Below are 15,180 nucleotides of genomic sequence, written 5' to 3' on the forward strand. Positions count from 1 at the left end.
GCAGGACAGACAGGAGGGGCAGGCTGGACATGACAGGGGCTGGGGCACAGGACAGACGGGTGAGGTTGGTGCACAGTACAGGACAGACAGGAGGGGCAGGCTAGACAGGACAGGGGCTGGGGCACAGGACACAGACAAGGCAGGTCGGTGCACGGTGCAGGACAGACAGGAGGGGCAGGCTGGACAGGACAGGGGCTGGGGCCCAGGACAAAGCGACAGGCAGGTCTGGCTGGACAGGACAAGGGACGGAGAGATGCGTCAGGTTGGTGCACAGTGCAGGACAGACTTACAGATGGGACAGAGGGTCAAGCACAGGTCAGATGGACAGGAGGGTCCGGCTGGACAGGACATGGCTGGAGCACAGACCAGACAGGCGAGGTTTGTACACAGTGCAGGATGGACAGGAGGGTCCGGCTGGACAGGACATGGCTGGAGCACAGACCAGACAGGCGAGGTTGGTGCACAGTGCAGGACGGACAGGAGGGTCCGGCTGGACAGGACATGGCTGGAGCACAGACCAGACAGGCGAGGTTTGTGCACAGTGCAGGACGGACAGGAGGGTCCGGCTGGACAGGATACAGGCTGTGGCACAGGACAGACAGATGCATCAGGTTGCTGTCCAATCCAGGACAGACAGACTCAGGCTGGTGTGCAGCACAGGGGCTGCAGCGGGACACACACAAACAAACAGGGGAGGCTAATAGGCTGCCTCTCTTCCTGACACTCCCCTAGTCCAGGCACCAGCTTTTAAAGAGAGGGAGTTTCCTTCTGGAGCAAACGTTAGCCACCAGCGCAATTCTCTCAGCCCCTCCTATGCCCTGCACCCCCAGCTGAATCATTTCCTGGGGGAAGCAGTCCTTGGTGTGCTAGTCTTCTACACTCCCACGCGCTAGTCCAGGAGTTCTTAAACGGTCTCATAAAGTGGCCCACCGCTTTAGGAGATTCTGGCCAACACACCCCTTCCCTCCCATTGGTGCTGGTGTGGGTCTGATGGATGGCTGCTGTTTGGGAACCATGGGTCAAGTGATTAGCTAGTACCAAGAGCCTGGACACCCAGTTATATTTTTATCTCTGCTACAAACTTCCTGTGGGATCTTGGGCAAGTCACTTAAGGCCAGATTTTTAAAGGTTGTTTAGGCTCCTAACTTCCATTGATTACCTTTGTGAATCTGGGCCCTGGCCCTTAACGTCTCTGTGCCTGGCCTTTGCTTGTTAAACAGAGACAGAGAGAGAGAGTCTCTCTCTCTCCCCCTTAATTTGTGTTTTGAGATCCTTGAATGGAAGACACCACACATTTGCAAGCTAATTACGCCCTTGTGGTGTTTTATGACCATATTGTGTGTAATAATGATACATCTGCCCTGGGAGATTATGAGGCTGCTGTAGGCAGGGAGGGACAATGGATTAGCTGGTGTGTGTAGAGATGTCAAACTAGTATCTGCCAGCATTTGAAAGAGATTAATAGGTTGGGGTTTTTTAATACCAAGCATTGCTATGATAGCTGAACATCTTACAACAATTACAGACCAGGTAACATCACAGAATGCTACAAAAAGAGGAGCATGCTTGGTAGGTAGACCTTAGAAGGAATTGTACAAGACAGTAGCTTTTGTAAGAGCTAAGCATTATTATTGCTGCATTTTAGTATTCAGATCCCAAATCAATTCACTTTGCATATTAAATGTTCATTAATCAACACCATTAAAGGAAACCTCTATTGGGGAAATCCATTTCACTGTCACTGAAATGAATTAGATGAAGAGATAGATATTTTATTTAAAAAAATACAAGCACTAATTGGGGCTCTCCCTCCCCTAGGGTGATGAGCTGAACTTTCTTCTCTCCCGCCAAGCTTCTCCTTCTGCTGGAATCCCCTGCCGCCAAGTCATAATCCTGTGTTTGTGACACTGGTCTGTTGCCATGAAAGTGATTGTGATGGGCCCAACTTGGCACCGGCATAGCAGGGTTACCCAGGAAGAGCTGGCTCACATATGAAAAAGCAGCCAAGCCTCCACTGCCTCCCCCAAAAGAGCCTTTCTTTATTATTGTCAAGAAATAAATATGTGCGTATATTTATATGCACAGAAGCACCACTAGATGTGAGCTAAGTGAATGCCAGCATTAACTGACAAGTTAGAAAACTGCTGGTAAAAACACTGTATTTAAGGATATATTTATATCCTTATATTAAATTAATATTAAACACAAAACAGCAAACTATCCCCATGTGAAGGAAAGATAAGAAAAACAGTAAGAGGCCAATATAGCTCCATCAGGAACTCTGTAATGACCTGCAAATCAAACAAGAACCCTACAAAAAGTGCAAACTTGGACAAATTGCTAGAAGAAGAATGCAAGCATCTAGGGACAAAATTAGAAAGACTAAGGCACAACATGAATTACATCTAGCAAGGGAGAGAGAAGGCAATAAGAGGTTATTTACATACTTTAGTAACAAGAGAAAGACAAAGTGTAGGTCCTCTACTTAGCGGGGAAGGAGAGCTAATAGTGGATGACATTAGGAAGGCTGAGTTGTTTAATGCTTATTTTGCTTCAGTCTCCACTAAAAAGGTTAATTATGACCAGATGCTTAATATTAACAAAAGGGGGAAGGAATGCAAGTCAAAAAAAGAGAAAGAATGAGTTAAAGAATATTTAGATAAGTCAGATATATTCAATTCAGCAGAGCCTGATGAAATTCATTGTAGGGTACTTTAGGAACTATCTGAAGCAATCTCGGAACCATTAGCGATTACCTTTGAGACCTCACGGAAGATGGGTGAGGTCCCAGAGGACTGGAGAAGGGCAAACAAAGGTCCCATCTTTAAAAAGGGGAATAAAGGGGACGCGGCAAATTGTAGACTAGTCAGCCTAGCTTTGACACCTGGAAAGATACTGGAACAAATTATTAAACAATCCATTTGGACGCACCTCAAGAATAGGGTTATACCGAATAGCCAGCATGGATTTGTCAAGAACAAATCATGCCAAACCAACCTAATTTCCTTCTTTGATAACGTTCCTGGTCTAGTAGACGGGGGGGTGAAGCTGTAGATGTGATATTTCTTAATTGTAGTAAGGCTTTTGATACAGCCCACATTATAGTCTTGTAAGCAAACTAGGGAAATGTGATCTACAGGAACTTACTATGAGGTGGGTACAACACTGGTTGAAAGACCGTACTCAAAGAGCCGTTCTCAATGGTTCGCTGTCACACTCGGGGGAAAGCATCAAATATGGTCCTGCAGGGGTCTGGCACTAGTCAACATTTTCATGAATGACTTAGACAATGGACAAAGAGTCCTGCGGCACCTTATAGACCAACATGTATTGGAGCATGAGCTTTCGTGGGTGAATAGTGTGTCTGATGCAGTGGGTATTCACCCACGAAAGCTCATGCTCCAATACTTCTGTTAGTCTATAAGGTGCCACAGGACTCTGTCGCTTTTTACAGATCCAGACTAACACGGCTACCCCTCTGATACTGTCCACTCCCTTATCTAAGTATGTTATAAAATTTGCAGATGACACCGAGGTGGAAGGGGAGACTAGCACTTTGGAGGACAGGATTAGAATTCAAAATGACCTTGAGAAATTGTAGAATTGGTCTGACATCTACAAGATGCACCCACAATTTAATTGCTGATGCAAAGCAGACTATTTGAGCAGCTGCAATCAGGTAGCTAGAGCTCAGTGCCTGCAAAACCAGGCAGGGCTACAGAGCAGCTGAATACGTAACCCTTAATGATTGCTTTGCGTGTTCAACAAGATAAAGCTTCTTCTTTTGTTTCCTTTAAATTATTCCTCTTTGGTTCAGGTCTTAAGTTTTCTGGCAATAGAAATAGTTTTGATAAAGGTGATTTATGCTTGTCACCAGCTATTTTGAGAATATCAAGCCTTAGGATGGTAGCTGGCTGACTTGAAACAGATATTTTTGAATGCCAGTCTCTTGTCAAAACCTCCTGGTTTCAACACGAGGCCTGACTGAATGAGTGGGAGAGAACTGAGAGCAGCAGTTAAAAGCGTGGTTGTTTTGTGTCCTTTTCAATGGCCTGGCAGTAAGAAAAAAACAAAGACAAAAACCCCATCAGGCTATAGGGCGTGAAAATGATATTTAATTAAAGTACCAGTTCACAGTACTAGAGATGCAATTACTAAAGAACATTTATAATGGAATTAGTGGAGCAACTTTTCAGAAGCTGTTCTATGAAGTACACACCAGTGGTGAAGAAATAAGCAGAGCAAACAAATATGTCTAAGCTATAAAGGAGAACTTGTTCCATAGATTCCAAACCCAGAGGGACCATTGTTGTCATCTAGTCTGACCTCCTGTATAACACACTCCAGAGAACTTCCCCATAATAATTCCTAGAGCAGATCTTTTAGAAAGACATCCAGCCTTGATTTAAATATTGTCAGTGATGGAGAATGCACCGTGACCCTTGATAAATTGTTCTAATAGTTAATTATCCTCACTGTCAAAAATGTACACCGTACTTCCAGTCTGAATTTGTCTAGCTTCAACTTCAAATCATTGGATTGTGTTATACCTTGCTCTACTAGAGGTGAAGATCCCGTTATTAAATATTTGTTCCCATGTAGATACCTACAGACTGTAATCAAGTCACACCTTAACTTTTTCTTTGTTAAGCTACATAGGGTATGTCTTCACTACCCGCCAGATCTGCGGGCAGCAATCAATCCAACGGGGATCAATTTATTGCGTCTAATCTAGACGCGATAAATCGACCTCCGAGTGCTCTCCCGTCGACTCCTGTACTCCACCGCCGCCAGAGGTGCAGGCAGAGTTGACAGGGGAGCGGCAGCAGTCAACTCACTGCGGTGAAGATACCATGGTAAGTCGATCTAAGTACGTCAACTTCAGCTACATTATTCACGTGGCTGAAGTTGTGTAACTTAGATCGATCCCCCCCATCCAGTGTAGACCAGGACATAGATTAAGCTCTTTGCTTCTCACCGTAAGGCATGTTTTCTAACCCTTTGTTCATTCTCATGGCTCTTTTCTGTATCCTCCTTAATTTATCTATTTCCTTCTTGAATTATGGGCACCAAAACTGAACACAGTATTCCAGCAGCAGTTGGACCAGTGCCAGATACAGAGGTAAAATAATGACTCAATGCAAGTGTGCATCGCAAAGATGTAGATATTTCCATGCATGAGGTTGCTGGAAAAGGTTATTGTAGCACATTGGCTCTGTGCACTGAATCTTGAGAATAGGTATCCTATTAAAAATAAGCTTTTTAAAAATAATTTCCCTGATTTTCAAAGGTGCTGAGCACATGTGTGTTCCCACTAACTTCTACAGAAAGCTGCGGTTGCTCAGAACCTCTGAAAATCAGGCCAAATTGACTTCATTTATATGTTTTTAACAATTTGGGAAGAGCAGTAACACACCAAGTACATGGCTTGTACTAGTTTCCTCAACTTCTCAGATTGTTGGACGTTACTAGACTTTTGGTATCACATGCTGAGCACCAAGGGCAAAGCTATTGATTTTTGGTGTCATCAGAACTCTGCAGGAATGATATAACCGTAACAGTTTCCCGGTGTTGCAAAATATCTTGAAACATTTGAAAACCTTGAGCAAAGGTCTGATTATCAGTGATGAGCTGTTGTTTAGCTACAATATTGACCAACATATGGAAATTGGACATATAGATAAAAAAGCTGCTAAACATTGTATTTGCTAGAGAACTGTTTAATTCGACTATTAAGGGTCTGAAACTGACCATTAACCAGCAATTATTCTTTATGAAGTCACTGAGTGACTGCCCTCTGCAGATTAAAAGAATTATGATCAAGCTTCTGAGATGACCTGAAAGTCTTCCACTTGTAGCAAAGTTACATCTATAGCTGATGCACTGAGAAGAGCAATGGATAAAACTATGAAAGAAAAAAAACGTAGGAAATAATGGAGCATATGCTAGTTTGGTAATGATTACCTTACTAGCCGCTGACCAGAAGATTAAATTTATCACAAGCAAGACAGAGGAGACTTTTCAAATCCTTGGGACAATACTGAAGTGATAGCCACATGCAAAACTAGATTATTCAAGGGTACTACAGCTATAGAAATTAGCTAATGTTATAGGGCAGGGGGAAGGGCAATAAAAGAGGATTGAAAAATAATGATGCCACAAAAAACCCTCAAGGAAGAACTGCTGCAAAGGTTCAGACAGAACAGATGGACGGGGTCAGAGCAAAATGTTAAAATAAAACAGGCACGTGAGGTCATGTATTGTCCCAAAATAAACTCAGGACATTGTACAGATGGAAGCACATTGCACATCTGGTAAGAAAAATAGGCCAAGTCCTAAACAGAGACAGACTTTACCCAGTGTGTTAGGCACTAAACCAAATCTGCACCAGAAAAGAGCTACTGGTTACGGGCTATTGTACCATACATAACGTTAGCAGTGAGACTCTGACTAAAGCATGTCCACACACTGGACATTTTAGCACTAATGAGCCAGTTTGTTAGTGCCAAAATGTAGACAATTTGCAATATAATAAGATTTTATCTATACAGTCTAGAATCCAAATTACCCATTGTTGAAAGGAGCTGTGCAAACTGTTCAGAATACAACAAAGGGAGAATGACTGTGGGGACAACGTGTACCAGAACCACTAGCTTACTGCACTGACCCAGCAGCAAATGGGCTAACATCTGCCTCACTACTTAGCAAGATTAGCTTTCTCAGATATCAAGGATTGTTTTGCGGGGTAGCTACTACCATTTTGCTCTCATTTTGCAAAGGAAAATAGCCTTTAGTTTTCAGGAATGCTATAGTTATAAATAATACATCTATTCAGAGTAATAGACAGGTGAGCCCTTGCTGTTCTGTATTCACTGGAGTATGGGAATTTGGGTTGGTCCCTAAGGCTGCTTATCAAATGTGGCTCCCAGATTGCTCATGCAGGTGTATTATTTAAGTAAGATACTAGTAAATGAACAGCGTTCTTTCAATTGGTTGTAATTACACAATGGACTCAGAATGGTTCTGTTCAGTCATATTTATGCAATGCTGGAATTTAGTTGCTAGAACCTGGTGGTCCATTTTCATACCTCATGCTGGAACTTTATTATGGATCTACTTGGATTCAGGATTGCGTCAGGGCTCAAGCGAACTACACCAACATAACAAAATTTAACCAAAGCAGATCTTAGGCGTTTGAGACTATTTTAAAAAAGGATACGTATAAAGATAAAATATACACTTCTGAATTTATATATCAGTTTGTATTAAAATGACCATTTTTCTTATGCTTCTAATAATCAAAAATATAATATGGTACATAAGCAACATACTTAAGGAAAAACAAGTCCTATGTAATTCAAGATATACTGCAGCATCTCATGTATTTACACAAGGGCTAAATGGATTCTCATCAAAACAATACAATTAATAACAGGTCTAACCCAAATAGTATTACATTACTTGGCAAATTCCTACCACAGGATTTTGCAAGAGAAATGCCTATGAGGTGGCATTACTATGTGCTCTCTTCTTAAACGCTTCTATCACATGGTCTGTCGTCTTCAGCTTTTCAGGGAATGATTTTGTTTTGGGTCCAGGCTGCAAGACAGAGAGAGATTAAAAAATTGTTCTTATACGGGACAACTTAAAGCTTGTAGATTGCAATGTAACCCTGAACTTTCCTATCTTTCTCATGCTCATGTGTTCATCACATCAATATTATGCACTAAATGCAGATTTAAACCAAAAGGTAAACTTGCTAGTGTAGATTGCCAACATGCAGTAGCAGTAACACCACATGGACGGAGGTGCAATGGTGCAAGTGTTGTCTATGATGCCTACACCTAGTTAGTGCAGCACACAAGATGGAAGGCCAGGATGAGAGGATGAGGCCTCGTTCATTGTATGGAAGCTGCTGCATATCCAGGACTTAAGAAAAGTCAGGTCACTTACGATACCTAAATCTGAATCTCAGAACCAAACTTTAAGGACCCATTTTTAATGATTCAGTTTAATCCTCCTAACAATGAGCTACTGATAGAGCTGGGTTAAACCACAGAATCATAGAAATGTGGGGCTGGAAGGGACCTCAAGAAGTCATCAAGTCCAGCCCCCTGTGCTGTGGCAGGACCAAGTAAACCTAGACCGTCCTTGACAGGTGTCTGTCCAACTTCTTCTTAAAAACCTCCAATGATGGGGACTCCACAACCTCTCTTAGAAGCCTATTCCAGAGCTTAATTTAATTTTCCCTATAATATCTAACGTAACCCCCCTGGCTGCCGATTAAGCCCACTACTTCTTGTCCTACCTTCAGTAGATACAGAGAACAATTGATCACCATCTGTTTCACAACAGCCCTTAACATACTTAAGACTGTTATCAGGTCCCCCCCCTCAGTCTTCTTTTCTCAAGTTTAAACATGCCTGCTTTTTTAATCCTTCCTCAAAGGGTGGGTTTTCTACATCTTTTATCATTTTTGTTGCTCTCCTCTGGACTCGCTCCAATTTGTCCACGTCTTTCCTTGTGTGTGACACAGAATTGGACACAGTGCTCCAAGGCATCACCAGTGCCAAACAGAGAGGGACAACTGCCTTCAGTGCCTTACACATGACACTCCACACACAGCCTCACATAGCATTGCCAATGCACTTTATTCCTAATCAGCTGTACTCCTGTTTACTGCAGTGATGAAACTGTTTGTAGGAGAATGCCAGTCCCACTGCATTCTGCTAACTTGTCTGATGATTTGGTGACTTGCATAAATGCAGATTAGACCAGAGTCTGAAGGGCCTAAACATGGGAAGGGATAGCTCAGTGGTTTGAGCATTGGCCTGATAAACCCAGCGTTGTGAGTTCAATCCTTGAGGGGGCCATTTAGGGAACTGGGGTAAAAAGCTGTCTGGGGATTGGTCCTGCTTTGAGCAGGGGGTTGGTCTAGATGACCTTCTGAGATCTCTTCCAACACTGATATTCTATGATTGGGGCACTGTTTTATAAGATGATACTTGTGATTGTACAGAGACAAAGGGAGGTGAAGTATTTTAGAAATATTCCCTTCACTGTTATCACCACGTCCTTTTCATGAACATACTGCATGTGACCTTTAAGTGGAATCCCTTTCCCTGTTTCTTGCCTCTCTTCTCACTCTTCTGAGTAAGCTCTGTTCTTTTAGGTCCTGGTTTCCCTTCCGGTTGCATTTGGTCTGAAAATTAGTACATGCAACTGCAAGTTCTTTTCTCTGGAGTGTGACTAAGACCGGAGGTTAGGACAATCCCTGCATCACTCATCGCCCCTCCTTATCCGACCAGTGTCACTATGCCAATTTTTCATCATTAATACTGTAATTACTAATCTTATACATGGTACGTCTCTCCCTTGGTGGTACTGTTTAAACCCTCTTGAACTCCTAGTACATTACGTCTGCTGCCTCTCTCCTGTCAGCTCTCATTGTCATTTCCACAAGGAAGTTAATCAGATTTGTTATGCATGACCTACCCTTTATAATCCTTACTAACTGATCTGGGGAATCTGGTGCTGGATCCTGGGTTTTTAAGCCTCTGCTTGTTAATACAAATAAAATGTACTCGTTTCCTTCCCCCACAGGGGAATGGCAGATATTATTTGTGAAACACCACAAGTGTACATGGAGCTTTATGGTAACTAAGCCATGATCAACAAGTCACAAAGAAATGATCTTGTTTCATCTGTGTGGACTGCCTAGTGAATATTAGGGATTTAAGTGAGCTGTGTAGGGTAGGTGGGTGTAGATCTGTAAAGAAGATTACCAATTACTGGTTCATAACCCTACCTTGGAATTCCCTCCGTATATCCTTGCGCCTGGGAGAACTAAAACCAGTGCTCCACGGTGAAAGGATGGTAAGTGTGAGGATGACGTCTGCGACGACAAATTCAGAGGATTGCCAAGCCCAAGCATTCAAAAATCATGAGTCAGGCCCCCCATATTGAGGCAACTGGTTTAAAAAATCATGAGAGTTGAAAAATAATACATTTTGAGTTCTTTTTATTCTTTTGCCTTCTGGATTTTGAGCCTCTGGGGATGATGTTTTCAGGCTTTTTTCTGCAACCACGAGGGCCAGAGATTGACTTTTTAAAAAAATGAATGCTGAGAGTCTCAGGTAATCACATGACTCCAGGAGATGGATCTTTAAAATGAATTCCAAATATACTGAACAATTCTAAAGCACCACTTTACTAGAGTGAGCCCCCTGTGTGGTGTATCAAGACCATATTATTTCCTACCTGATAAAAAGAAAAATGTAATAACTTGTGTTTACAGATGCTTAAAGCAAATGGTGTGGCCACATCCGTAACAGAAAGACCATTGGGCCCTTCTGGACTAGATATTTTCATAAGCAAATAACAGATGCTGCACAATTTTGTTTCAGATAGAGATATAGGGACGTTTAGATTCCACAAACGGAGTGTGATTTACAAAAAAGACCTCTCAGCTGCAGAGAAGGTAAATCGTGACTTCAAGAATGTCTTCCCCTACAGACGTAGAGGGTAAAGTTTTTAAAAGGGCCTAAGCAAAATAAATCTCATTAGACTTTTAGAGGGACTAAGGCACTTTTGAAAATTTCACCCAGGTTCTATAAAAGGAGATTTACAATTAGTGGGTGAATTAGGCATGGAATGCATTAGACAGAGCACAGGTTAATTAAGGTGATTGTCTTACGCTGACCAAGTGGTTAGGAGAACCATAACTTTATGCAGTATGATGGGGGGTTTACTGCAAGAATCTACAGTTCACTAACTCATTATGTAATCAGAAAAAGGCATGCACAGTGCAGACATCCAAGTGTAGGGAGAGGATGACCGTGCACTGGTGTATGCTGAAGCTTTGAAATGTACAACATCTTTCAAGGTACTCTAGGTAGAGCTTGCAGAAATTTCAAATTCTGCACCTATTGATGTTTGCAGTGCCTTGCACATAGAAATAATAACAGGCAACTAAGGAATGAAGAGGCCAGAGTTCCCCTGAGGAGTTCAGGATGTGCATACACTGAGAGCCTCTATGGAATTATAGTTATTTCACTTATGTTCCAAATTTGGCCTTTTTAATTCAATACATGGCTCCCCACTTCTTTGGCAGCCCCTCCCAGTTTCCCGTGCGTTGTCATCTGCTCCCCAGGCTCCTGCTGTGTGCGCCTCTGCCCCGCCATAGTTCGTTGCTGCTTCCCTCCTGCTGTTCATCCAGTTGCAGCACTGGCTTTCCCTTACTTCAATGTGCTCTGTTGGTTGGAACAGGGGACTGGAAATCAGGAGAGCTGGGTTCTGTTTCTGCCTCCAGCTGGCTATGTGATCTTGAATGAATTACTTAACTTCTCCATGCCTCAGTTTCCCAGTCTGTATAATGGAGTTTCTGCTTTGAGTTCTTTGGATCAATACCATTAATATTACTATTACCTTACTGACAGCTCTTCATTCATATTGCTGGGCCAGTTCAATCTCTTCATTCATGGATGTTATGACACACAAATTAAGTATTATTAGATGGACTGAAGTCCATACCTTATAAGTTAGCCAAAATGATTACAGTGCTCCTGCTACTATGAGCAAGTGTTCAGACATATTCGTACCTTCCTGGCTCTGTCTTTTTGTGAACAAGTACAACATGGTGACAACTATTCACTTCTCTTCTCCAGTTCCTCTAAATGACTCTGGGTGAAAATACCAGTAAAATGACATCCAATTGCAAATCTTGCCTGGGACATCCTATCAAAAATTTAGCTGAGACACATCAGAACTAAATATGACTCCAAATTTGATAACCCCAACAAAGCGGACTTAGTTATTCACATTCCCCAAAGCCAACATCAAGCTGCAGTGAAAAAAGCAGCTAACTGCTGACCATTATTGTTTAATCTCAATACTTCCTTCAATTATGAATGGTCTTTTCTTGTATCAATGTGCAATTCACCCTTCTAAGGGACATTTTGATGAAGACCCAAAGCATCAACTAAATATGACAGTCTGGATAAAACCCTTTTTTAGCACAAAGCACTCTCCATGCTCATGACACTACACAGACAGATTAGAGAAACCAAGGAAAAAATAGCAAGTGTGCTACTATTTTTGTTCCCAAATCTCAGCTAGTTCTATTCTTGGTTACATATTAACGTGATAGGCTCCTTGGGATCTGCTGAACCCTGTGCGAAGATAGCCACACAGAGGCCCTTCCAGCTTACTACATGTTTGTGATTAGCTCCCCTCCCTCCTCCACATGCCCAAGTCAAAACTTGCAGGGTCTTGTTCTGTTTGGATGGCAGGGTGACGTCTCAATGTTAACCCTGCAGTTATCTCTGTAATCTTGCACCAGTGCCTGCCACAGCGAGGATGTTTCCAAGCAGCACCCACCAAAATTCAGCCCCCTGTCCAACACCCAGCTGGAGAAGTGGCTATTTAGTTACCAGGGTCACGGAAGCACTGCCATGGCGTTTGTCCCTAGACTGTTACCTTATGCAGTTTAACAGCTCTGTTCAACCTTTTCTCCTGATTCAGCTGGAACCGTGTCCTCTCTAGAGCCTCTTTTAGCAGAGCGTTTTCTTCTGCTTCTCTGTAGACTTCGTCTTCCAGTTTAGTCATCTCGGCCTGGTACGCTTGCAAAGATACCTTATTTGCCCTGGACAAAACAGAAGAGAGAAAGTCCTTTGGGCTTTATTCTCATCTACGCTACAGCCTCTTGATGCATCTCTGGCAGTGTAAGAGGCCCTAAAAAGAGAGGATAAATTACATGTACACTCACTTTAAGGCTCCTTTACACTACCAGAGGCATGAAAAAGGTCTTAGTGTAAATGAGAAACAGGCCCCGTTTTTCCTGTGAAATGCTGAAAATATTTTAACAAGGACTTCCCACAAAAATTTCTCCTTAGTCCATGATAAACCCCTCTCTTTTAGGGTGCATGTCTCTGCTGAAAGGAATGGCTAGGGAAGGGGAATCTACTCATTCTACTGAAACAAAAATGCTTTCTCAGAACCACAACCAAGCAAAGAGGTAGCATCATCCCACTGACAACATACTGAGTGTGTTTGCTAAGAATGTTTACACTTGAGTTCTGCGAAGTACATGGTGTGTGAGGATAGCACAGCACGTCATTCGGTGTGCATGATTGTGAACACTAGGTGAAGACTCAGGAGGGGCTGCTGGGAGTTCTGTCCTTAGGAATTATGTTGAAATACCTGCACATTTGGGGCAATTTTGTACATTTCAAAGTAAAAAAAAAAATCCCTTTAAAAAGCATTTTTATGTGTTCCGGGGATAGCTAGTTCTGTTAGGGAGACTTTACTATCCACAGGGATGGGGATTCTTCCTAGGCAGGGAAATAACCCCAACCTTCCCTTCAATTTCGGGGTGGAATTTTAACCAGAGATTCCAGGGAATCTCATCTAACACTCCACTGTTCTTTTTGGCTTCATTTTCCAAATTGTTTAGATATTTTTCTTGTACGAGACAAACACCACATGTGATGCATATGATTAAGCAGAATAACACTACATCACTTGCCATGGATTCGTCAAAGAATCATATAAATAATTAAAGACTATATAATTATTGTATCTGTTACTAATAATAAATCTCGAACAGGAAAAACAGACAAGCGTAATGTTGCTGCAGAATAAAAGCAGATGTCCCTCTGCTTCCACTACAAACCTTTGGATATCATTTTTATCTGCAGGATCCTATTTTCAAATTTGAGTTTCTATGGTAGCAGCAAAGAATCCTGTGGCACCTTATAGACTAACAGACGTTTTGCAGCATGAGCTTTCGTGGGTGAATACCTTCTTGGAACTGCTTGCTGCAAAAAAAAGTTAGTTCATAAGGTGCCACAGGATCTTTTCTACTCTACTGACTAGACTAACTAAAACAACTACCCTACTGATACTTGAGTTTCTATGGTAGGCAGTTAAGTGACCAGCACTAAACTTGGATTTCAAATAGGCACTCAAATGCTTAAAATGAATGACAGCCTAAGTGCTGATATAGGGGCTCAGAATTTGGATGTCCTATTAAAATATCCATTTTTGAAAACTGGGAATAGAGTTTCCATACTTAGCTTGTAATGGACAATCCTAACAACACATAGGTATTTAGTACAGTAATAGACATTGTGCCATCTTGTATGGTTAGTTTTTAAATAGAATTCCTACTTCATTTCATCGGTTAGCTTGATGTGGCCTTAGAAGACACCATCTTAGAGAGCTATGAAGTTCAAAGAGGGCATTTCCTAGCTTACACCAGCTTTATTTCCACGCAGTAACATAGTGAATGTTTTTATGGAAACACAAAAGGACACTGTAATTAAAACTGAATTGTAAATATGCTCCTTTCACTAAATTTTTCACAATTTTTTGTCAGTTTTGGCTCTTTTTGCTAAGACAGCTGGATCCACTGTCATGGCTCTTAGCAAATAGTAAGTAAGTGTGTTTTCTCTACCTGAGTTGTCCAATGTCTGACTCATACTCTTTCAGTAGTTCTTCTTTCCTTTCTAGCCGACTCTTGAGTTTACTGATCTTATCGTACAGCAGCTCAAGGTCCTTCTGTCGTTGCATTCTCACTTTTTCCCTCTCATCCTGAGAAAGATGCTTAACAGACTGCACTCCTGTCAGCTCCTTCACATTCATCAGACTTCCAAGAGCATGAATTAAGTTGAGGTACTGTATGAAGAGAGAGAGTGAATTATTTACTAGGTGTGCTGACTCCTAATTAGAAAAATATCACACTGCTCAACCCATCTGCTTTCATTCTGCTTTAGTGCAAAGGATTCAAAGGTAGTAAATAAACTATTGTGTGCTAGCCTCGTCATTTAAATTTAACCTATTTTTTTCCTTAGCCTCTTTATGTGTTCCTAAGGAATCAAGCAGAACAATAATGTATCAAATATGTAAATTCATTCATAACGTATTAGACAAATTAATTTGACTCTGAAGCAGTTAAGTGCAGAACTGGATCTGCATCCAATGGTTCTAAAGTCACTATTTGTTGGGTTGTCACAATGCCCACGCAATGGAGGCATAAGGACTCGAAACTAACTAGACTTTGGAGGTCAGTGTTGTTTCCAGGAAGTAGAAACCAGGATGAAATGTCGCTGTTGGGTTTAAAATAGGGAGATTTTATTTACAGTCTTTTGATGATGATCAGCACATTTTAAAAAAGGGGAG

General features: G+C 41.9%; 1 protein-coding gene across 8 annotated transcripts in view; it reads right to left on the reverse strand.

Moving 5' to 3' along the window:
* Positions 1 to 4,933: 4,933 nt before the first annotated feature.
* Positions 4,934 to 15,180, reverse strand: part of FHAD1 (forkhead associated phosphopeptide binding domain 1) — a 59,591-nt gene continuing 49,344 nt past the window's right edge. For all 8 annotated transcript variants that reach the window (XM_039508713.1, XM_039508719.1, XM_039508715.1 and 5 more), the window contains 3 exons: positions 14,456 to 14,676; positions 12,478 to 12,643; positions 4,934 to 7,599 (listed from right to left, as the gene is read on the reverse strand). In XM_039508713.1, the coding sequence (XP_039364647.1) occupies positions 7,501 to 7,599; positions 12,478 to 12,643; positions 14,456 to 14,676 (486 nt within the window). In that variant the 3' untranslated portion in view covers positions 4,934 to 7,500. The remainder of the gene's footprint in view (positions 7,600 to 12,477; positions 12,644 to 14,455; positions 14,677 to 15,180) is intronic.

Source organism: Mauremys reevesii, linkage group 21 (genome assembly GCF_016161935.1).
Source record: "Mauremys reevesii isolate NIE-2019 linkage group 21, ASM1616193v1, whole genome shotgun sequence".
Taxonomy (NCBI): Eukaryota; Metazoa; Chordata; order Testudines; family Geoemydidae; genus Mauremys; species Mauremys reevesii.